Source organism: Macaca nemestrina, chromosome 17 (genome assembly GCF_043159975.1).
Source record: "Macaca nemestrina isolate mMacNem1 chromosome 17, mMacNem.hap1, whole genome shotgun sequence".
Lineage (NCBI taxonomy): Eukaryota > Metazoa > Chordata > Mammalia > Primates > Cercopithecidae > Macaca > Macaca nemestrina.
Window position 1 is genome coordinate 52,231,288 of NC_092141.1, and position 23,934 is coordinate 52,255,221.

Here is a 23,934-nt window from a genome sequence, read left to right on the forward strand (position 1 = left end):
GGTGGTCTCAAACTCCTGGTCTCAAGAGATCCGCCCACCTTGGCCTCTCAGAGTGCTGGGATTACAGTCGTCAGCCACTGCTCCTGGCCTCTAGTTACTTCTTAAACTCTCTGAACCTTGTTTTTTTTAAATCCTCTAAATGAGGATAATAGTTCATAATTCCTAACTTTTGTCATGAAAATTAAAGAGTTAATATATATTATGTGGAGAAATGTAAATTCTAGTTCAAAAAATATAAGAAATAATGTAAATTCTGATTTACTTATCTGGTGAGAAATGCAAGGACATTTTTCTTTGGTTGTGGGTATTAAAAGGCTAAGGTATTTATATTCCACTGGATACATTTGGAAGAATGATTACCAGTTTTATTTCAAAATTTCAACATTGAGAACACACTAGGACTTACATCTTTTTCAACTCATGATGAAAAATTTTGTAAGCGAAATGTGTTGTTACGATTGTTTTATAAAAATCTTTTACGTCGATGAGCAAATATCTTAGAAGACCACTGCTGAGGAGAAATGTTATTTATCCAGAGACTTGCCTTAATTAGGAGACCCTACATAGCGCCCAGTAGAAATGTAATAAAGGCATTTCCCTTATTCCCTTTCTCAGCCCTGCCGTGAACAAACTTGAATGAAAAAAATCAACCACGCTCCGAGTGCGCGCCTAGACGCAGCCTGTAGTAGTCAGGTTCCACCACTAGGTGGCACACGCCAAAGGCTCCGGGGGGCGGGCCGCCCGAGCACGCCTCTCGGTAGCCCCGTGGTATCTCTCGGCTTCCGTTGAGCACCGAGCAAGATGGCAGCTTCCGAGACGGTTAGGCTACGGCTTCAATTTGATTACCCGCCTCCAGCTACCCCGCACTGTACGGCCTTCTGGCTTCTGGTCGACTTGAACAGATGCCGAGTCGTCACAGATCTCATTAGTCTCATCCGCCAGCGCTTCGGCTTCAGTTCTGGGGCCCTCCTAGGCCTCTACCTGGAGGGGGGGCTCCTGCCCCCCGCCGAGAGCGCGCGCCTGGTGAGAGACAACGACTGCCTCAGGTGCGCGGCGCAGGGAGCGGGACGGCCGGGTGGGCGGTGGGAGGGGGACGCGCCTGCGCACGCCCGGGCTTGAGGCCGCTAGACCTGGTTGTGGAGGGCATGGGGAATGGGGAAGGGGACGAGGGTTAGAGGGGGTGGGGCTGTAAAAATGCACGTTCGCTAACCCGGGAGATACTGATTGGTGTAGTCAACTTTGGGGCTCAGGAATCACATTTTATTATTTATTTATTCATTTGAGACAGAGTCCTGCTTTGTCGCCCAGGCTGGAGTACAGTGGCGTGATCTCGGTTTACTGCAACCGCCGCCTCCCGGGTTCAAGCAGTTTTCCTGCCTCAGCCTCCCGAGTGGCTGGGACAACAGGCGTCCGCCACCACACCCAGCTAATTTTTGTATTTTTAGTAGAGATGGAGTTTCACCACAGTGGTCTAGGTGGTCTCGAGCTCTTGACCTCAGGTGATCCGCCAGCCTTGGCCTCTCAAAGTGCTGGGATTACAGGCGTGAGCCACCCCACCCTGCCCCTATTATTTTTATTTTTGAGACTGAGTCTCGTTCTGTTACCCAGGCTGAAGTGCAGTGGCGCGATCTCAGCTCACTACAACCTCCACCTCCCGGATTCAGTCGATCCTCCCACCTCAGCCTCCTGAGTAGCTGGGATTACAGGCGTTCACCACCATGCCCAGCTAATTTTGTTGTTGTTGTTGTATTTTTAGTAGAGACAGGGTTCACCATGTTGGCCAGGCTGGTCTTGAACTCCTGACCTTAAGTGATCCTCCCGGCTTTCCAAAGTGCTGGAATTAACAGGCGTGAGCCTCTGCGCCTGGCCGGAATCTGCATTGTAACCAGCAACCTCCCCGGGATGCTTCTATGACAGGAGAATCAAACTTGGAAAAACCCTGATGCCTAAGGGCAGGGCCAGGGTTTCTTTCAGCCTTGATTTAGCACATCCACGCTTAGCTAGGCACTGTGGGACTCTGTTCCGTGTCCTTGGTGCAAATGTGCGGGAGACCCAGCCTTACCCTTGGTGGCCTTCACGGTCAGGTGCAGGAGACACAAGCTGATAAAGGGGAATCGTCGCGTTTTCTTTGTAACATGCTGTTGTCCAGCCTTAGTTCTCTTGTGCCCGGTGTCCCCTGAGACTTCTGGTGGCGTATCATTTTGTGTCTCACCCAGACATTTTGGGGTTTTCTCAAATAAGTGTCTTGAGTCCTTTTGGGCTGTAAATTGGGAACCACAAAATAATCTTAAATGTGCTTTTGGAAGTTAAAAAAATGATAATGAGGTGAGTATCCAGGAGCAATTGTAGTATGAATTGCTGAAATGTGGTTGAGTTGCCACAGTCAGATGATGGTATCACCAGTTTGGATTCATGTCTTGGACCGATTTATTCAGGCTTTTTTTTTTTTTTTTTTTTTCTTTTTTAAACAAAGAGACTGGGTTTCCCATGCCCAGGCTGGAGTGCAGTGGTGCGGTCATAGCTTGCTGTAGCCTCGACCTCCTGGGCACAGGCAATCCTCCCACCTCAGTCTCCCAAGTAGTTGGGACTTCAGGCCAGGCAACCACGCCTGGCTAGTTTTTGTATTTGTTGTAGAGACAGGGTTTTGCCATGTTACCCAGGCTGATCTCAAATCCCTGGGCTCCAGCTGTCCTCTCTTCTCAGCCTCCCAAAGCACTGGGATTACAGGCGTGAGCCACTGTGCCAGCCTTCCTTCCCCCCACCCCCTTTAAGCTTCAGCTACAGTGAATTAATTCCAGAGTTGTGAACCAGGCTATTTTCTCTTGCTGCCCTTTGTTGTTGAATATTCCTTACCCTCGAGCATATCAGATTCTGTAAGATTTCTTCAGAACATCAAGGAATTTAATTTGGAACAATAACTGCATCTTCAAATCAGGATGTTATGATTTATTGCATAATGTTCAACTGTTTCAAATGACAATTTGAAATAATCCGAATTTCAAAGAGTTTTTCCCCCCTTTTTATCGACTGTGAAATAGGTCTCTATTCTCTCTGCAATTGAAGGATTATTTAAATATTACAATTCTTTTTTTTTTTTTTTTTTTTTTTTTTTTTGAGACGGAGTCTCGCTCTGTTGCCCAGGCTGGAGTGCAGTGGCGCGATCTCGGCTCACTGCAAGCTCCGCCTCCCGGGTTCATGCCATTCTCCTGCCTCAGCCTCCTGAGTAGCTGGGACTACAGGCGCCCGCCACCGCGCCCGGCTAATTTTTTGTATTTTTGGTAGAGACGGGGTTTCACCGTGGTCTCGATCTCCTGACCTTGTGATCCGCCCGCCTCGGCCTCCCGAAGTGCTGGGATTACAGGCGTGAGCCACTGCGCCCGGCCTAAATATTACAATTCTAAGGATTGTGTCCCATCCTATTAAGATTACTTTCTGCACTGTCCCTTGACTAATGAGTTAATAACTTGTGCTAGCTAACTAGAATTATACTTTAATGAATCATCTGGGCATTACATTCTTCATAATGAAGTTAACAATGACAAAAACCATGAAAATTGTTATAAGTAATAATTACAACACGATGACAGGCAAATCCTTCCTAAATACTTCAAATGCACAGCTGCATGTGGCAAAAAAATACCTCTGTAGTGGCTTCTGTGGCAAATGGGCAGACTATAGAAAAAGATGAATCTGGAAAATTCATCTTTATTTTTGTTGTTTTATGCCCGCAATCATTGTTTTTTCCTAACAGATTCACTTTTCTTCAGAGCTACAGAAGAAAACATAGTCTCTGTTCTCAAAGTACCCAATATCGTTGGACTGGGACCCCAATAATGAGTTTCATGCTTTTGTATATTACCTTCTGTGATACGGGCAATTAGACTGACTAGTTAGACCAAGTTATACTGGTAAGTGCAGAAGCTGGTTGAGAAAAGGGAGATCAGCATGGAACAAAATGGTCAGGGAATTGAGCAGTACCTTGAAGAATGGGTGGGAAATGTTGGATGATCAAAGCACAGCTGTAGAGACAAAAGCTGGCTGGACTTGGTAAAAAGATGAATCTGACCAGCCAAAGCATTCTTTGGGATCGTTGGCAGTACTTAGAAGTCTAACGAGGAAAAGTGGAACCAGGTTGTGGGAATCCTGAGAAACAGCCTTTGAGGCTTTAGATGTACCACACACTTGTATTCCACTGCTGTTTCCTCATAGCCCATTCTCTTAAACCCCAGGAATCTGGCTTCATCTGCCCCCACGTTTCTGATAGTGAGTTCCTAAAGGTGGCCTCTAACTCTCCTGGGAGGAGGAGGAGGTGCTTATATTGCCTTGGAGCCCCCTGCGTTAGTTTGCTGGGGCTGCTGTTACAAAATACCACAGACTGGGTGGCTTAAAAAATGGAAATTTATTTCTTACTCTTTTGGAGACTAGAAGTCCAAGATCAGGGTGTTGGCAGATTTGGTTTTTTATTTTTGTTTTTATTTATTTATTTATTTATTTATTTATTTATCTATCTTGAGATGGAATCTCACTCTGTTGCCCAGGCTGGAGTGCAGTGGCACAATCTTGGCTCACTGCAACCTCCGCCTCCTGGGTTCAAGTGATTCTCCTGCCTCAGCCTCCCAAGTAGCTGGGCTTACAGGCACCCGCCATCGTGCCAGGCTAATTTTTTTGTATTTTTAGTAGAGATGGGGTTTCACCGTGTTGGCCAGGCTGGTCTTGAACTTGTGACCTCAAGTGATTTGCCCTCCTCAGCTTCCCAAAGTGCTGGGATTACAGGGGTGAGCGACTGTGTCTGTCAGTTTTTAATTTTTTAAATTATTATTATTTTTTAATCGTGCAGCCCTCAGAATTACAGTAGATTCAGAGAGATTCCCTTATTTTTTGAGACAGGGTCTCACTCCATTGCCCAGGCTGGAGTGCAGTGGCACAACCTTGGCTCATACAGCCTGGAACTCCTGAGCTCAAGGGCTCCTCCTGCCTCAGCCTTCCGAGTAGCTGGGACTACCAGTACAGTTTTTTAATTTTAGTAGAGAGGGCTCACTAAGTTGCCCAGGCTGGTCTCAAACTCCTGGGCTCAACCAGTCCTCCTGCCTCAGCCTCCCAAAGTGTTGGGACTATAGACCTGAACCGTGCACCCGGCCTGAGAACTCCCTTTTGAAGAGTCAATTCTGTAAGGAAACAAAGTGCATTCTGTCTTCTCTGACCCTTTTAACTCTGGCAGTTAATACTTAATTAAGGCTGGGCACCATGGCTCGTGCCTATAATCCAGCACTTTGGGAGGCTGAGGCAGGCAGGTTGTCTGAGCTCAGGAGTTTGAGTCTAGCCTGGGCAACATGGTGAAAACCCATCTCTACAGAAAAATACAACAAAATTAACCAGGCATGGTGGCACATGCCTGTAGTCCCAGCTGCTTGGGGGGCTGAGGTGGGAGGATCTTTTAAGCCTGGGAAGTAAAGGCTTCAGTGAGCTGACATGGTGCCACTGCACTGCAGCCTGGGCAATAGAGTGAGACCTTATCTCAAAAAAACCAAAACAAAAACACATTGATTAAATATTAGAGATGGGCCAGGCATGTTGGCTTATGCCTGTGATACCAGCACTTTGGGAGACTGAGGTGGGAGGATCACTTGAGTCCAGGAGTTTGAGACCAGCCTGGGCAACATAGGGAGACCCTTGTTCTACCCACCCCGCCCCCCTCAAAAAAAAACAAAACAAAAATAAAGCCGGGCTCAATGATGGATGCCTGTAGTCCTAGCTACTTGGGAGGCTGGGGTGGGAGGATCACTTGAGCCTTGGAAGTTGAGGCTGCAGTGAGCCATGATTGTGTCACTGCACTCCAGACTTGGCAGCAGTGCAAGACCCCATCTCAAACAAAACAAAATATTAGAGATGAGTTCTCATTTCACATTGCTGTAGTTAGTGGCTCCTTGGATAATCCAAGGTAAAAAGTTTCCTACTTCTCTTATAATAAACTTTTTCCCACACCTCGCTCTCCAGAAGTATCCTTGGTTAAGTTTGGGGTATGGGGCATATCTTGCCAGATTTCTATACATGTGCAACCATATGTACTTATACTTTTAAAATACAAATATCATAACATACTGTTCTGCACCTTGCTTTTTCACCTATCATGGGCTATCTCAGTATATAAAGTATGTAAGGTACATCATTCTTTTCTGTTTGCTACATAGTGCTTTTGTGAATATTCTTGTGTATTTTTGTGTACTGGGAAAATGATTCAGTTGGATTTATTCTTAGAAGAGACACTCATTGGTCTAAGAGAAGGTACATATAAAAACTGGTAAGTACAGTCAAATTAGCTTCCAGAAAAGTTGTACAGACTTGTACAACTTTTAAAAATTCACCAACTTACCCATCATAGGACTAACAACATTCATTGTGTTAATAAAAATTAGAGCTAACATTTGGATATCACTTGTTCTGAGTCAGGCATGCTGTCTCTATAATAATTCACTGAGTACTATAATTATTGTCATTATCCCCATTTTTATAGATGAGAAAGGCTGAGGTAATGATTTTTTAAAAAGTTACAGTGGCAGAAATAGCGTTTGAACCCAGGCATTCACTTTGGCCTAGGCAGGCAATGTGTAGGGGGTATCAGGTTTGACAGATGGGCATGTCAGTTTTTCTGCATAACAGAATCCTAGAAGCTAAATTGTGGATTTTAAGGGTGGATTTATGTTTTGATAATACCACCCAGTTTGCTGTGCAGAGAGTTAGAATGAAAAGTGGGGATGGCTGGGCACGGTGGCTCACGCCTGTATTGCTAACACTTTGGGAGGCCGAGGCGGGTGAATCAATTGAGGTCAGGAGTTCAAGACCAGCCTGATAAACGTGGCAAAACCCCATCTCTACTAAAAATACAAAAAGTTAGCAGGGTGTGGTGGCAGGCGCCTGTAATCCCAGCTACTTGGGAGGCTGAGGCAGGAGAATTGCTTGAATGCAAGGGGAGGAGGTTGCAGTGAGCCCATATTGTGCTGCTGCACTCCAGCCTGAGCGACAAAGTGAAATTCCATCTCGAAAAAAGAAAAGTGAGGATCTGTTTTTTTGTGTTTTTTTTTTTTTTTTTTTTTTTTTTTTTTGAGACAGAGTCTTGCTCTGTCGCCCAGGCTGAAGTGCAGTGGTGCAATCTTGGCTCACTGCAAGCTCCGCCTCCCGGGTTCACGCCATTCTCCTGGCTCAGCCTCCCATGTAGCTGGGACTACAGGTGCCCGCCACCGCACCCGGCTAATTTTTTGTATTTTTAGTATAGACGAGGTTTCACCGTGTTAGCCAGGATGGTCTCGATCTCCTGACCTCGTGATCCTCCCGTCTTGGCCTCCCAAAGTGCTGGGATTACAGGTGTGAGCCACCACGCCCGGCCACGTGAGGATCTGTTTTTAAAGTTTCTTGGAATCAACTCTCTTTCGTCACTAGTGACCTAGGTAATTCACTTCTACTTGTGAAAGGACAACTGCATGCACTTCTGTTTGTAAAAGGATAGTTCTATTCTTTGTGATCCAAGTAAAGAAATAGAGAATATTGCCAGGGAAGGTGCACCTGACAGGGATGGTAACTAAGCAGACCCAGGAGAACCATTTCTTTTTCCCTGGATGGTATTTTGCCTTTCAATCTTAATATTTTCTTTCTTTCTTTTTTTTTTTTCTTCCCAGATGAGAGCTCACTGTGTTGCCCAGGCTAGTTTTGAACTCCTGAGTTCAAGTGATCTTCCCTCTGCCTCCTGAGTAGCTGGGATTACAGGCATGTGCCATGACACCTGATTATTATAATTTTTTTTTTTTTTTTTTTTTTTTTTTTTTTTTTTTGAGACGGAGTCTCGCTCTATCGCCCAGGCTGGAGTGCAGTGGCCGGATCTCAGCTCACTGCAAGCTCCGCCTCCAGGGTTTACGCCATTCTCCTGCCTCAGCCTCCCGAGTAGCTGGGACTACAGGCGCCCGCCACTCGCCCGGCTAGTTTTTTGTATTTTTTAGTAGAGACGGGGTTTCACCGTGTTCGCCAGGATGGTCTCGATCTCCTGACCTCGTGATCCGCCCGTCTCGGCCTCCCAAAGTGCTGGGATTACAGGCTTGAGCCACCGCGCCCGGCCCTGATTATAATCTTAATATTTTAAAAACTGAAGTTATTCTCTTGGGGAACAGTAGGAAGTGGGGCTGCAGCAATCACAGGTCATACCTTCAAGCCAAATAGCTGTAGAGGCATGGTCTTTTTTTTTTTTTTTTTTAAGATGAAGTCTTTCTCTGTCACCAGGCTGGAGTGCAGTGGCACTATCTTGGCTCGCTGCAACCTCGCCTCCCGGATTCAAGCGATTCTCCTGCCTCAGCCTCCCGAGTAGCTGGGACTACAGGCGCGTGCCACCACGCCCAGCTAATTTTTGTATTTTCAGTAGAGATGAGGTTTCACCATGTTGGCCAGGCCGGTCTCGATCTCTTGACCTCGTGATCTGCCCGCCTCAGCCTCCCAAAGTGCTGGGATTACAGGCGTGAGCCACTGCGCCTGACCAATTCATGGTCTTAAGAATGGGTGAGATGATGCTAAGAGCTGCTTTGGAAGGCGTGAGGATGTTGCCAGCTCCCAGGAAAGGAAGGGGTTCTCATCAACTGGATGTTACATGTGCTGTTTTCCAGGCCCTTAATAAACCACAGTGACTGAACAGAGTCTTGCAACCATTTTCAGAATTTGACAGAAAGTTTGGTCCTATTTGGTCATCTCAGAATTGAACCTTGGATCATTGCTACAAGTAAAAACAAATTTATCAGAAATGTCAAGAAAAAAATCTGATATTGTAGGCTTTCCATGGTAGTTCTTAGATTCGCAGGATGCCAAACTGACTTTTGCTAGATTAAGAATTATTTCCTTGCTATTAGATGCCAAGGTCCCCAGCTGGGAACAGAGGGGAATGTGTTTTTGTAATTTAAAATGCCTAGTCACTTAGCATTTTATTTCTCTCTTTATCCTACTGCTGATATCAGTAACTCTTATTTTATTTTATCTCGATTTGTGTATCTGTATAGTTATGTTTTCTGAGAAATAATTGAGGATTTTTTTCAACTACCGCATTGAGGTAAATCCACAGGATTACTATGCCTTAAAAATTTAAAGAATGCTTGTAACATATACTCCTATCATTCACCAGTTGTTCTTTATTTTCAAATATGATTGTCTACGTCTTTCCCTGGTCACTAAAAAAACTTGATGAAATATATAGCTGGATGTAAATGCCTTGTAAGTATAATGTGTGTTTTCAGCAATGGTGCAATTACAGCTCACTGCAGCCTCGACCTCCTGGGCCCTAGTGATCCTCCCACCTCAGCCCCCTAGGTAGCTGGGACCACAGGCATGTGCCAACCATGCCTGCCTATTGTTTGTTTGTTTGTTTGCGACCTTGCTCTGTCGCCCAGGCTGGAGTGCAGTGGCACGATCTCGGCTCACTGCAAGCTCCACCTCCCGGGTTCATGCCGTTCTCCTGTCTCAGCCTCCTGAGTAGCTGGGACTACAGGTGCCCTCCACCATGCCCGGCTAATTTTTTTGTATTTTTAGTAGAGACGGGGTTTCACTGTGTTAGCCAGGATGGTCTCGAACTCCTGACCTCGTGATCCGCCCGCCTCAGCCTCCCAAAGTGCTGGGATTACAGGCGTAAGCCACCGCGCCCAGCCTAATGCTTGTATTTTGTAGAGGCAGGGTCTCCCTATGTGGCCCAGGCTGGTTTTAAACTCCTGGGCTCAAGCGACCCTCCCACCTTAGCCTCCCAAAGTTTTGGGATTTCAGGCATGAACCACCGTGCCTGGCCAACAGGCATTTTTGAGTACTTACTATTTGCTTAACATCGAGGACACTCTCAAGACTTCCATCATTATCAGACTGCACATTCTAGGATTAACTGTTGTCAGTTGATAGAGGAATGAAGTTGCTTTCCTATAGTGGCATTTTGGATGAAGTAGGGTTATTCAGAGAAACATAACCAGTAAGAAACACACACACACACACACACACACACACACAAATACTCACTCACTCACAGACATGGGATTTATTGTAAGGAATTGGCTTATAGGATTGTGGAGGCTGAGAAGTCCTAAGTTTAGTTGGTAAGCTATAGATCAAGGAGAGCCAGTGGTATATTTCTAGTTCAAGTTCGAGTTTGAAGGCAGGAGAAGACCGATGTCCCAGCTTGAAGAGTCAGGCAGAGAAGCGAATTCTCCCTTACTCCGTCTTTTTGTTCTATTCAGGCCTTCAGCAGGTTGGATGAGCCCCACCCACATTGGAGACAGCAATGTACTTTACTCAGTCTAGCAATTTAAATGTTAATCTCATCCAGAAACAACCTTGCACATACTCCCAGCATAATTTTTTTTTTCCCACTGAGGCAATATATTTGTAAATATGTATTACATCCTTATAAAAAGAATCTCAGGATTTTTCCTCCTGTGTGTTTTTGTCTTGCTTCTTCATGGTATGTGATGCCAGCCAAGGTTGTCAGTACAGTGAAACCAAACTGGTGGGATGGGAGCAGATTATTCTGCCATTTTTCTAGATCTTTGAGTTGCACATCAAATCTGGGGCTGATTACTCCATACTTGTTTAGCCTGCCTATGAGGTTCACAACAATTTTCCCAGCTCTGTGATCACCAGTGATTTCAGACTTGCCAGTGTAACCATGCTTCATCATTATAGTTGGAAACTGGATGATGGGGCTGGGCGCGATGGCTCATGCCTGTAATCTCAGCACTTTGGGAGGCCAAGGCAGGTGGATCACTTGGGCACTTGAGGCCAGGAGTTCAAGATCAGCCCGGCCACCATGGCAAAACTCCATCTGTACTAAAAATACAAAAATTAGCAAGACATAGTGGTGAGCACCTGTAATCCCAGCTATTTGGGAGGCTGAGGCATGAGAATCTCTTGAACCTGGGAGGGAGAGGTTGTAGTGAACTGAGAAATGCACCAGTGCACTTTGCCCTGGGTGACAGAGTTGGGCCTCTGTCTCAAAAAAAAAAAAAAAAAAAAAAAAGAAACTGGACAATTACTTTGGAGCTCGGGCTAATAAGAACCTGGCATTTACCTTGCTTTTCAGCTTTGTTGATGCTCTTAAGAGCATCAGCCAGGACATTCATGTGCACCACTGTGGTGGTGTGGAAAGAGCCAGTGTCATTTTAACCAGGTATCTGGACACCCAATAGCCCAGACAAATTGATACATAAAATTAAGCTTCATGGAGTATCATGGAATTGTACAGATGGCTGTCAATACCCCAGAGAACATAAATTGTTTAGTATTCATCTAAATTAAAACAAGAGTAAAATATTGTTAAAGAAAGCAGCCCACATTCTGAAACAAAATGGATAATCAGCATTATCACCTTTTAGGGTAGGTGACATGCATATCTTAGAAAGATTGTGAGTTTGAAGTTAGACAAACTGAAGTTTGAATTGCCTTTCTGCTACTTATCAGCTCTAGATTTGGGGCAAGTAACTTGTCTGAGCTGTAATTTTGCGATCTGTAAAATTAAAAATATCTACTTCGTGTTGATGTTTAGATTAGAGAAAAACGTATAAAAAATGTTTGGGATGCAGTAGCTATTCAATAAAACTAGTCATTTGAAAGTTGACTGTGAGTAATGCTGTATGGGCCATTTTGCCAGAAAGAGTCTTTTGTCTTTAATTGATATGACATTTTTTCATTGACTGATGGTAATTACATTTTGTAGAGTCATCTCAGTATATAACTATGTCCTGGAGATGTGTTTACAAATTGCTCACTCTAGTTTTCTCTCTTGTTCTGTTGACAGAGTTAAATTAGAAGAGAGAGGAGTTGCTGAGAATTCTGTAGTCATCAGTAATGGTGACAGTAATTTATCTCTTAGAAAAGCAAAGAAGCGGGCATTTCAGTTAGAGGAGGATGAAGAAACTGAACCAGATTACAAATATTCAAAGAAGCACTGGAAGAGGCAAGAGAACAATAACAATAATGAGAAGGTCTTGGATCTGGAACCAAAAGCTGTCACAGATCAGACTGTCAGCAAAAAAAACAAGAGAAAAAATAAAGCAACCTGTGTCACAGTGGGTGATGATAATGAAGAGACCAAAAGAAAATCACCAAAGAAAAAGGAGAAATGTGAATATAAAAAAAAGACCAAGAATCCCAAGTCTCCTAAAGTACAGGCAGTAAAAGACTGGGCCAATCAGAGATGTAGTTCTCCAAAAGGTTCTGCTAGAAACAGCCTTGTTAAAGCCAAAAGGAAAGGTAGTGTAAGCGTTTGCTCAAAAGAGAGTCCTAGTTCCTCCTCAGAGGAGTCTTGTGATGAATCTATCAGTGATGGGCCCAGCAAAGTCACTTTGGAAGCCAGAAATTCCTCGGAGAAATTACCAACTGAGTTATCAAAGGAAGAACCCTCTACCAAAAATACAACTGCAGACAAACTGGCTACAAAACCTGGCTTTAGCCTTACCCCCAGCAAGGGCAAGACCTCTGGAACAACATCTTCTAGTTCAGACTCTAGTTCAGAGTCAGATGACCAATGCTTGATGTCATCGAGCACCCCGGAGTGTGCTGCGGGTTTCTTAAAGACAGTAGGCCTTTTTGCAGGAAGAGGTTGTCCAGGCCCGGGGCCATCATCACAGAGTGCAGGTGCTGCTGGATGGAGGCGTTCTGGCTCAAACGGTGGCGGACAGGCTCCTGGTCCTTCTCCCAGTGTGTCTCTCCCCGCTAGTTTAGGAAGAGGATGGGGTAGAGGAGAGAACCTTTTTTCTTGGAAGGGAGCCAGGGGACGGGGCATGCGGGGGAGAGGTCGAGGACGAGGGCATCCTGTTTCCTGTGTTGTAAATAGAAGCACTGACAACCAGAGGCAACAGCAATTAAATGACGTGGTAACAAATTCATCTACTATTATCCAGGTAAGTATTATTTTTTGTAAGTTACCTCCTCCCTTTCCCCTTAGAATGTGTGTGGAGTTCATGTCATGGGTTCACATTTTCTCACCAGTAATGATGTCACATGACTAACACTGTTTTTCAGAATCCAGTAGAGACACAGAAGAAGGACTATAGTCTGTTACCACTGTTAGCAGCTGCCCCTCAAGTTGGAGAAAAGATTGCATTTAAGGTATATTTCAAAACAACGGTCACAGCAAAAAAGGTTCATTCCCCTTCCAAATAAACTTACTTAACAAATCAGGTTTAAAGTGTTTGTAAAAGCCCTTCCCACTGGAACCGCAGTGTTGTCATGGGTTCCTGGTAGGGCTCCCAGGCTGGTGGGGGTGGACACCCCAGCGTGGCATGATGGAGGAGCTGTGGGAATGTGAGAGGATAAGAGGGCTTATGTATTTGTGGGTTTTTTCCTTCTTTTTTAGCTTTTGGAACTAACATCCAGTTACTCTCCTGATGTCTCTGACTACAAGGTAAGGATGTTTATTTAAAAGTAAGTTGTCAGTATATTAATAAAACTAAAGTCATATTTCATACTACTTGTATGGATAATACAGATTTGTTTTTTTACTAAATAAAAATGCCAGAAAGTAGAAAATGAACACATTATTGAAATGTCAACTTTTTAATAGTATCACTGTGAAGTCTCCCAGTGTTATTTGCCTTATATTTGGGAAGAATAGAGTAGGAGAATGATCTTAATTTTTACTTTTTAAAAAAAATATTAATTTTTTATTTTTAAATAAAGACGGGATCTCTCTATGTTGCCCAGGTTGGTCTCAAACTCCTGGGCTCAAGCAGTCCCCCCATCTTGGCTTCCCAAAGTGTTGGGATTACAGGTGTGAGCCACCATGCCCAGCCAGTTTAATTTTTTTAGTTACTGTTTTCTAATTAGTTTAGACACACCAACTTATTTGGGTATTCATTCCCTCATGATTCTAAACTTTGAAAGAAAATAATAAACAGTTCTCAGCAAGAAGATTTGATTATTTTCATCATGGGAATCTATTTTACATATTTGTGAATTACTTCTGGTTATTATGATCTAGTATGATTTCTTTTGCATTATCAGTTAACCACAGGTAATTCATAAATATTATCCATGGAATTTACTTACTTAATATCTGTATGAGTCTTTATATTGGCATGTGAGGTTTTTCATAGTTCAATAAAAGCTTAACTCAGTGGGATCACAGAATTACATATTTCTTTTTCACCCACCAAAATTTGTTGAAAATCTTGTTAAAGTGCATCCTTTCTTTTTTTGATGTACGATATGGAATGTAAGACTATTTTTTAAGGTAATAATTAGTAATGTTAATATAGTAACATAGATAAAACACAAGGGAATTTGATTTAATCTGGATTGATGCCTTGGAAGACTTTTAAAATCTTTATAAAAACCTTTCCTCCGGGAGGCTGAGGCAGGAGAATGGCGTAAACCCAGGAGGCGGAGCTTACAGTGAGCTGAGATCCGGCCACTGCACTCCAGCCTGGGCGACAGAGCGAGACTCCGTCTCAAAAAAAAAAAAAAAAAACCTTTCCTCAAGGCTGGGCGTGTTGGCTCACGCCTGTAATCCCAGCACTTTGGGAGGCTGGGCGGGCAGATCACAAGGTCAGGAGATCGAGACCATCCTGGCTAACACAGTGACACCCTGTCTGTACTAAAAATACACACACACACAAAAGTTAGCGGGGCATGGTGGCGGGTGCCTGTAGTCCCAGCTACTTCGGAGGCTGAGAGCAGGAGAATGGCATGACCCCAGGAGGCAGAGCTTGCAGTGAGCCGAGATCACGCCACTGCACTCCAGCCTGGATGACAGAGCGAGACTCTGTCTCGGAAAAAAAAAAAGGAAAAAAAAACCTTTCCTCGAAAGCAGGCTGGAAGAATCAGTTAATGAAGGGATCTGGTGGGTTAGTTCTAGGTCATTGGTGTTTTGTTTTTATCTTCTTAGGCACTTACTATCTCCTGTGGATGAGGTGATCATGTAATTTATCACCTAATTCAGGATACTTGTGAGTGAAGGGGAGTGCTATTAATAGTTATGCTGGAAAGATGAACAGACCTGTCTTGAACAAACCAGGGTGTTTTGTCACCCTGCCATAGATAACTAATTTAATTGTGTGATATATGAGGAAATGGAAATGAATATTGTATTGATACGTCCCACAACCTCTGGGAATTGTAATTCTAGATGATACTGATTTTTAAAAATTGCATATTAACGGCCAGGTGCAGTGGCTTGCGCCTGTAATCCCAGCACTTTGGGAGGCCAAGGTAGGCGAATCACTTGAGGTCAGGAGTTCGAGACCAGCCTGGCTAACATGGCAAGACCCCATCTCTACTAAAAATACAAAAATTAGCCTGGCGTGGTGGCATGCACCTGTAGCCCCAGCTACTCAGGAGACTGAGGCACAAGAATCACTTGAACCCAGTAGGTGGAGGTTGCAGTGAGCTGAGATCATTGCACTGTACTCCAGCCTGGGTGACAAAACGAGACTCTTTAAAAAAATTGCATATTAAATTGGTGTTAGTCATCATAGTTATTAACGTTGGAAGGTGATTTGCCTACTTTAGCTGACAAAATTTTTTGAAGATTTTTGAAATTGCCTTCACAATCATTTTAAGAATGAAAATTGGTCCTACTTTTTTGCTTTGACCTCAAACACAGTTATCCAGCTTGATCATCTGCTTTTTTCATTAACCTTGTCTCCAAAAATTAAATTAGTTAAAGTCTGTACTCAAAAATGTAGTCTCCCAAGCTCCTGATTCCCTGTTGAGTCTGGTTCTAAAAAACACTGTTGACTGTGCTCAGAAATTCTAGATAGAGTCAGGAGGAACTGGTTGCTTGGCCTCTCAGTATATACCCCCAGAGGCTACCATGTGTCTCCCCATCGCCCACATGCATGGGCAGTGCATCCTCTTGAGGCATTAGAAAATCAGCTCCCACACCTGAAGACCTGGGAGAGGGGGAATTGGGATCTTACCAGTGATAAAGTGCCTTCTGGTTTCTCCTGAGGGGTTGTGATCACTGTTTTAGAAGGGTTCTAAAAGCATCAGGAACCGAGGCAGCACCATTAGGATATATCTAGCCTCTCCTGATGAATGCTGTGATGGTCAGTGGTCACTTGAATATATCCACCTGGTGTGATTTTTCCTCCTTTTCCCGTATTCACTCACTTTTGGTTCCCTGGTGTAATCTTACTTTCATTGAGTTATTTAAGGTAGTGTCTGCCATTTATGATTTAATTGTGTCTATTTTGCCTGTAAAGATGTTTCTGTATATTCACATAAAGGGTTTATTAGTCTACTTGTTTTTATTTTCTCTGTATGTGGATTTATTTTTAAATTTTTCAACTGAGATAAAATTCACATAACATAAAATTCAACATTTTAACCATTTTAAAGTCTACAATTCAGTGGTTTTTAGTATATTCACAGTGTTTTACATGTTGATTTTGACTTGGACTTTTATTTTTGAAAGGAAGGAAGAATATTAAGCCACAATCCAGAGACCCAGCAAGTAGATATAGAAATTCTTTCATCCTTACCTGGTGAGTCTTTTAGAAAAGAATTTGAAAATTTAGGCTCTTTCTATCTACAGTGGTTTATGAATAGCTTTTATAGGCAGGAGATGTTCTCTTCCTTGGCCTCTATATAACTGGTGCTCCCCACTTCTTTCAGCACACTGTAACCCTGGGGATTCATAAGAGACGTTGGATATATTCCAAAACTGTTGGGCTAGTTCTTATTACTGTAATTATATAATTTCATAAAAGTTGGTATGAACTGATGAAAATTGATTATAAAAATAATTATTCCTAGGAAGCCTAAGTTGAATGCTGACTCAATAAATGCTATGAAATTATGGATGGGTGGGTCAGCTATAAAAGATTGGGAGGAATTTTGTAAAAACTGAGGAAGATTCTGCACTTAGATTGTCTTGCAAATTTTTGCAATCTTGAATTATTTTAAAAAAGCCCAGGCTGGGCATGGTGGCTCACGCCTGTAATCCCTGCACTTTGGGAAGCCGAAAGTGATGGATCACTTGAGGTCAAGAGTTTGAGACCATCCTGGCCAACGTGGTGAAACCCTGTCTCTATTAAAAATACAAAAATTAGCCAGGCGTCATGGCACATGCCTGTGATCCCACCTACTGGAAAGGCTGAGGCAGGAGAATGGCTTGAATCCGGGAGGTGGATCGCACCACTGCACTCCAGCCTGGGTGACAGAGCAAGACTCAGTCTCAAAAAAATAAAAATAAAAAAAACACCAAAACTGTAAATTGTGGAAATTGCAGACAATACAATGGTATGGTTTATAAAAGAAAGAGCTCTATTCAGTGAACTCATAAAACCTACTCAGCTCTATTTCAAAAGATTGTCAAATGAATATACTTTCGTATATTAAGTCAAAACAAAATGTCTAAACTGTGTGTATACATACACTTTCACATATCATTTTAAATAGTTACTGGCTTTCTCTCTGATTAACCCACCTGTTACTGGAACTGAATGCCTGGAATAAGAGCGCTTTTATAATATGTAGCTTAACCTGGAGTGTATTATAGGGGGTCCCTGGCCAGAGGACAGGGGAGATGCCTTTTCCTTTAGCAGATCCTAAAGCAATTAATTGTTTTCTCTGTGTGTGTGTGTGTGTGTGTGTGTTTTGTTTTGTTTTGTTTTGTTTTTGACAGAGTCTCACTCTGTCGCCCAGGGTGGAGTGCGGTGGTGCAATCTTGGTTCACTGCAGCCTCTGCCTCCGAGGTCCAAGCAATTCTCGTGCCTCAGCCTGCAGAGTAGTTGGGACTACAGGCACACACCACCATGTCCAGCTAGTTTTCATATTTTTAGTAGAGATGGATTTTGACATTTTGGCCAGGCTGGTCTTGAATTCTTGGCCTCAAACAATCCACTCGCCTTGGCCTCCTAAAGTGCTGGGACTATAGATGTGAGCCACCATGCCCAGCCTGTTTTCTGTTTGTTTGTTTGTTTATTTTAGAGACGGAGTCTTGCTCTGTTACCCAGGCTGGAGTGCAGTGGCGCGATCTCAGCTCACTGCAAGCTTCACCTCCCAGATTCACACCATCCTCCTGCTTCAGCCTCCCGAGTAGCTGGGACTACAGGCGCCTGCTGCCATGCCTGGTTAATTTTTTGTAGTTTTAGTAGAGACAGGGTTTCACCGTGTTAGCCAGGATGGTCTCGATCTCCTGACCTCGTGATCCACCCACCTTGGCCTCCCAAAGTGCTGGGATTAGAGGCGTGAACCACCACACCCGCCTTCTGTTTATTTTTAAATAAGGGATTTAATAAAAGATTCACTTGACAGAAATCAGTCAAAAGAGTTTTTCAACAAAGTTCCTTTATGATATTAAGTAAATGTTTATATATAACTTATACTAGTTTCCTAGCCTTCTTCTGATGAGGTTTCATTTATAGAAATCCCCTTTTTTAAGAATGGTGGACAGAAAAGTTTGTCCACTGTCAAATTCTGCACATACAGCCTGATCAGTGCTTGCCAAGTGATTAATAGTGATAATGTCCACTTAAAGTTTTTCTTCTTTAGGGCATCAAGAAATGACTTTGGAGGCCAAGGTGGGAGGATCACTTGAGCCCAGGAGTTCAAGACCAGCCTGGGCAGCATAGTGAGACTCTGTCTCTTAAAAAAAAAAAAAAACATAGCTGAGTGTGATGGTGCATGCTTGTAGTTCTCACTACTTGAGAGGCTGAGGTGGGAGGATCACTTGAGCCCAGGAAGTCGTGGCTGCAGTGAGTCATGATTGTGTCACTGCACTCTAGCCTGAGTGATTGAGCAAGACCCTGTCTCAAAAGCAAAAAAGAAAGAAAGAAATGGATTTATCTGTTCTCTAATAGCAATGTCAGTTGTCCTTGATGTGGTGGTTCTGATATACATAAATTTCAGTTACTATGGTTTAGTTAAGTAATACCAGTCCCGCAGCAACATTGCGTATGTTAACTGAGTAAGTGCATAAAGTACTGCCAGTAGCTCTTTAGTCCACATATAACTATATAACGTAAATAACAGATACACGTCACGATCCATGACCCATCAAGTCAGTGCTTTCAGAGTCTCAGTGACTGGTCACTGTGCATCTGTTATTCAGTTCACATACAGAGCAGAGCATGCAGTTGTGGTGCCTCCTTGTCTCTCATTGATAAAACTGCATGACATTTTACAACACTTATAATCGAAGTAAGGAATAGGCCCACAAAGATAAAGGCACAGCAAAGAAACAAAAGTGGTGATGCTGAAAGTACCATCCAAACTGAGTTTAAGGAGAGTCTGTAGAAGAAAGAGCTCACTGTGGGAATGCTGACACTGCCAGTGAGGTGAACTTGTTGACTTGAATGAGGAAAGTGGTCGTGGCAAAAAGGATGAAAATGTCCCCAAAGTGACACCAGCAAAAACAAAGATTTTACAAAGTAAAAAACAAATTCTTTGAGCTATTTCATGACATTAGAAGTTCAGAGGATAAAATGTAGACAGCAGTTTCAAACTTAGAAAAGAGTACAACAGTTGTACAAAGCACAGAGAAGGTGCTTGCGCTGTATCATAAGTTACAGGGCAAGAGCACAAGCACTGTTCAAACTTCCCTTGATAAGTTTCTTACAGAGAAATAAAACGCCTAGAAAGAGAGAGAGAAAGTTAGCTCTCAGTGTTCCTAATGTAATTACAGTGTACTCATAAGTTCAGTGTTTTTACTTTACTCATTTTTAGTTTCCCTATGTAGTAAAGGTTTTTAATGTTTTGGCAAAATGTTTTAAAACTCCTAAGACAGTAATAATTTTTCCTATTGATTGTTAAGATTGTTTTGTGTGGTTTCAGCTTGTACAATCATTTTTCCAATCCCATTCTACCATAGAAAGCAAGGACTGAGGCCGGGTACGGTGGCTCATGCCTGTAATCCCAACGCTTTGGGAGACCGAGATGGGCAGATCACTTGAGGCCAGGAGTTTGAGACCAACCTGGCCAACATGGTGAAACCCTGTCTCAACTAAAAATACGAAAATTAGCTGGGCATAGTGGTGCATGCCGTGCCTGTAATCCCAGCTACTCAGGAGGCTGAGGCACAAGAATCACTTGAACCCAGGAGGTAGAGGTTGTAGTGAGCCGAGATTGCACCACTACCCTACAGCCTGGGCGATAAAGCAAGACTCTGTCTTAAAAAAAAAAAAAGGGACTGCCTGTGTTATCAAGTAGTAGGAAGCATATGTGATTTCTAAGGACAGAGCAGCATTTCATATTACCTTCCCTTGTTGAAACACATAAATTAATTAATTTTGGGGATTATATTGTGGTGCCATATTCAATTCTGGTAGTACTAATGACAGTTCATCAAGCTTATGAAGGAAAGGTTTTCTCTGATAAATGGCTGAGAAGTCCCCCTGGTCCAGGCTTTTTCTCAGGATCCCCCTGTATTGAGCACCCCGTGCTTTCCTGTACATACCCAGCCTTCACATTAATTGACAGTTTGTGGCTGGTATCTTAATGATAGAAATTCCCTGTAGAGGAACATTTTTAACTATTGAGAAATAACTTACCCTCTTTCCTCCCTATCTTCTTGTTTCAGCCTTGAGAGAACCTGGGAAATTTGATTTGGTTTATCACAATGAAAATGGAACCGAGGTAGTGGAGTACGCTGTGACACAGGAGAGCAAGGTAGGTGTGCTTCTCTTCTTGCGCTGCTTGGCCATACGTTCTCTCTTGACCGATTACCTGTGGTTTGGAAGGTGACATTGCACTACAGGCCCTGGAGGGAATCTATGGTATGGCAATACCAGTGCTAAGTGCCAAATCAGGGCTCCATCTTGGCCCTCATAGAGCCTGTGTGACAAGATGCACAAATAACAAACTTTAAGAGTGTACAGTTGTTTAAAATTGTAGCTGTATAAGGATTCCAGCAGGAAAGGGTAGCGTATTTAGAAACTTTATTGGCATATACATTCAGAGAAGCGCATATAATTACATGGCTGGAACAATTTTCACATGCACGTACCCATGTAACCAGACCCAGATCAGGAAATAGAACATCACACCCACTCCCAGAACCCTCTATTATGTCCCCTTGCAGTCACTACTGTCCCCCAAGTGTTACCACAGTTCCAACTTTTATTTTTTTGAGAGTGTCACTGTGTGGCTCAGGCTGAAGTGAAGTGGCATGATCTTGGCTCACTGCAACCTCCGCCTCCCAGGTTCAAGTGGTTCTCGTGCCTCAGCCTCTGGAGTGCCTGGAATTACAGGCACTTGCCACCTCGCCCAGCTAATTTTCGTATTTTTGGTAGAGACTGGGTTTTACCATGTTGGCCAGGCTGGTCTCGAACTGCTGACCTCAAGTGATCTGCCCACTTAGACCTCCCAAAGTGTTGGGATTACAGGCGTGAGCCACCGTGCCTGGCCTGAGAGTTCCAACTTACAATAGCACAACAGTTTGAAGAGGGACATAAAATGATGATCCCGTCCTCTGACTTTAAATCCTTAAATTGCCATTTTAGGAAGTATATGGTTTATACCTTTTTAAGCAGCCAGACCTACCAGAGTTGCTGGCAGTGGCTAGCTCATTAGGTTATGGTGGCATTAAATAGAAGTTAGATTTAAGAAAATGCTCTCTGTTAAGGTGTTTATACTTGAAATGTTATAGATACTATTCTGTAAATTTCAATATTGCAAACATTTTTTCTGAAGTGTGAACTTGTAGAAACCTTAGCCAGACTGTATGTTTTACCTTGTCTTTAAGGTAGATGACACTTTTAGGGATTTATTCCAGAAACACGTTTTTAGTGTTTGTGGTAGGATCAGCAGATTTGGCCTGGTCTCCTGTACTTCTTTATTTTTTTTATATATATATATATATGTGTATTTTTTTTTTTTTGGTTGAAATTGGAAACTGCATTGGAAAATTAAACCTTGGAGGCTTTTCTCTCTATGCCCTAAACAGAGGCCTGAAGTAGAATAGAAAGCCTGTAATTAGGCCGGGAACCCTGGTTCATGCCTGTAATCACAGCACTTTGGGAGGCTGAGGCGGGCTGATCCCTTGAGTCCAGGAGTTCAGACCAACCTGGGCAACATGGCAAGACCCCGTCTCTACAAAAAATATAAAAATTAACCGGGAGTGGTAACACATGCCTGTAGTCCCAGCCACCTTTGGGGGTGGTGGGGGCAAGGCAGGAGGATCACTTGAGCCCAGGAGGTCGAAGCTGTAGTGAGTCCTGAATGCCACTGCATTCCAGCCTGGACTGTAGAGGTGAGACCCTGTCTCAAAAGCAAAAAGCCTGTAATTACCGTTTTTGACACTAGATGTCCCTCATTATTCATTCATAGGACCAAGCCTTAGCGTTTGCTTTCTCTTGGTGGGCTGTGAAATAGTTCGTATTTTTTTGTTTTGTTTTTCTTTTTTTTTCTTTTTTTATTGTTGTTATACTTTAAGTTCTGGGATACATATGCAGAACATGCAGGTTTGTTACATAGGTATACATGTGCCATGGTGGTTTGCTCGACCCATCAACCCATCATCTACATTAGGTATTTCTTCTAATGCTATCCCTCCCCATGTCCCCACCCCCGCAACAGGCCCCAGTATGTGATGTTCCCCTCCCTGTGTTCGTGTGTTCTCATTGTTTAACTCCCACTTATGACTGAGAACATGTGGTGTTTGGTTTTCTGTTCCTGTGTTAGTTTGCTGAGAATGCCCCTGCAAAGGATGTGACTCATCCTTTTTTATGTCTGCATAGTATTCCATGGTGTATATGTGCCATATTTTCTTTATCTAGTCCATCATTGATGGACATTTGGGTTGGTCCCAAGTCTTTGCTACACACGTATGTTTATAATAGTTCCTGTTTTTAGGTAAGTTAGGATAAGAACTACAGAGCAGTGCGAAAGGGCATCAGCATCCTAGTGATACCCATCTGGACCGCATCTAGTTCCCAGAAGGTCTCCAAGCCACCTGTCCACAGGGCAAATCAAATGGAGGGGTTGGGGGAGCTACTCCCTCCTGCAACCCCTCATCCCCTGTTCTTAATCAAAGAAAGATGAAATATATTTAATGTAAAATTTAGCTTCATTCTAAGTAAATGAGTTATTTATTTATTTATTTTCCCAGCACAGAGTTTCACTCTGTCACCCAGCTGGAGTGCAGTGGCGCAATCTCCGCTTACTGCAACCTCTGCCTCCTGGGTTCAAGCAATTCTCCTGCCTCAGCCTCCCGAGTAGCTGGGACTACAGGCATGCGTCACCATGCCTGGCTAATTTTTGTATTTTTGCAGAGACATATATTGGCCAGGTTGGTCTTGAACTCCTGACTTGAGATGATCCACCTGCCTTGGCCTTCCAAAGTGCTAGGATTATAGGCATGAGCCACCATGCCTGGCCTCTTTTTTTTTTTTTTTTTTTTTTTAATTAAAAAAAAATAGAGATGGAGTCTCACTAGGTTTCCCAGGCTGATCTTGAACTCCTGGGCTCAAGCGTTTCTCCCCCTCAGCCTTCCAAAGTGCTGGGATTATAGGCGTGAGCCACAGCGCCTGGCCTAAAGAGTTACTATACCCTAATTGAACTCAATTTATTGGAACCCAAATTATTCCCATTCTTCAATCATTCTACACTGATGGAAAATTTACTTGGCTAAAAATTTTAACTTACTAAAACCTGTATGACCTCAAAATAAAGTGCCTAAACTGGGGATTTTGTCTTTTTCCTTAGATCACTGTATTTTGGAGAGAGTTGATTGACCCAAGACTGATTATTGAATCTCCAAGTAACACATCAAGTACAGAACCTGCCTGAGTATGACCTCTCCACCTTAGAGTTTATGAATGTCTTATTTGTGAAAGTGACTCTAACCCGAACCTTTTTTTTTTTTTTTTAAAGAGGATTTGGAAGTTGTATGGATTTTTATCTTCACTTTACTGCATAGGAAACAATCTACCTCATCATTTAAAATGACATGGGTGTTGGTTTTGTAGATCTTTGGGTTTTTTTGTC

The 23,934-nt window shown here is 43.2% G+C and overlaps 1 protein-coding gene across 1 annotated transcript; it reads left to right on the top strand.

Moving 5' to 3' along the window:
* Window positions 1–771: 771 nt before the first annotated feature.
* LOC105476791 (coilin) lies at window positions 772–23,873 on the top strand. Its single transcript, XM_011732981.3, has 7 exons — window positions 772–1,046; window positions 11,801–12,905; window positions 13,027–13,113; window positions 13,361–13,408; window positions 16,421–16,490; window positions 20,528–20,616; window positions 23,653–23,873. Exons 1-7 carry the CDS (start codon window positions 802–804, stop codon window positions 23,734–23,736), a joined length of 1,728 nt encoding a protein of 575 aa, XP_011731283.2. The 5' UTR covers window positions 772–801; the 3' UTR covers window positions 23,737–23,873.
* The last annotated feature ends 61 nt before the right edge of the window (window positions 23,874–23,934 follow it).

What these genes read in the sequence shown, in the direction of transcription:
- LOC105476791 (XM_011732981.3), top strand. Translation starts at nt 802, where the DNA reads ATGGCAGCTTCCGAGACGGTTAGGCTACGGCTTCAATTTGATTACCCG. An exon ending in AGAGACAACGACTGCCTCAG is followed by an intron (nt 1,047 to 11,800) that starts GTGCGCGGCGCA and finishes TTCTGTTGACAG; the next exon opens with AGTTAAATTAGAAGAGAGAG. An exon ending in AATTCTTTCATCCTTACCTG is followed by an intron (nt 16,491 to 20,527) that starts GTGAGTCTTTTA and finishes TTCTTGTTTCAG; the next exon opens with CCTTGAGAGAACCTGGGAAA.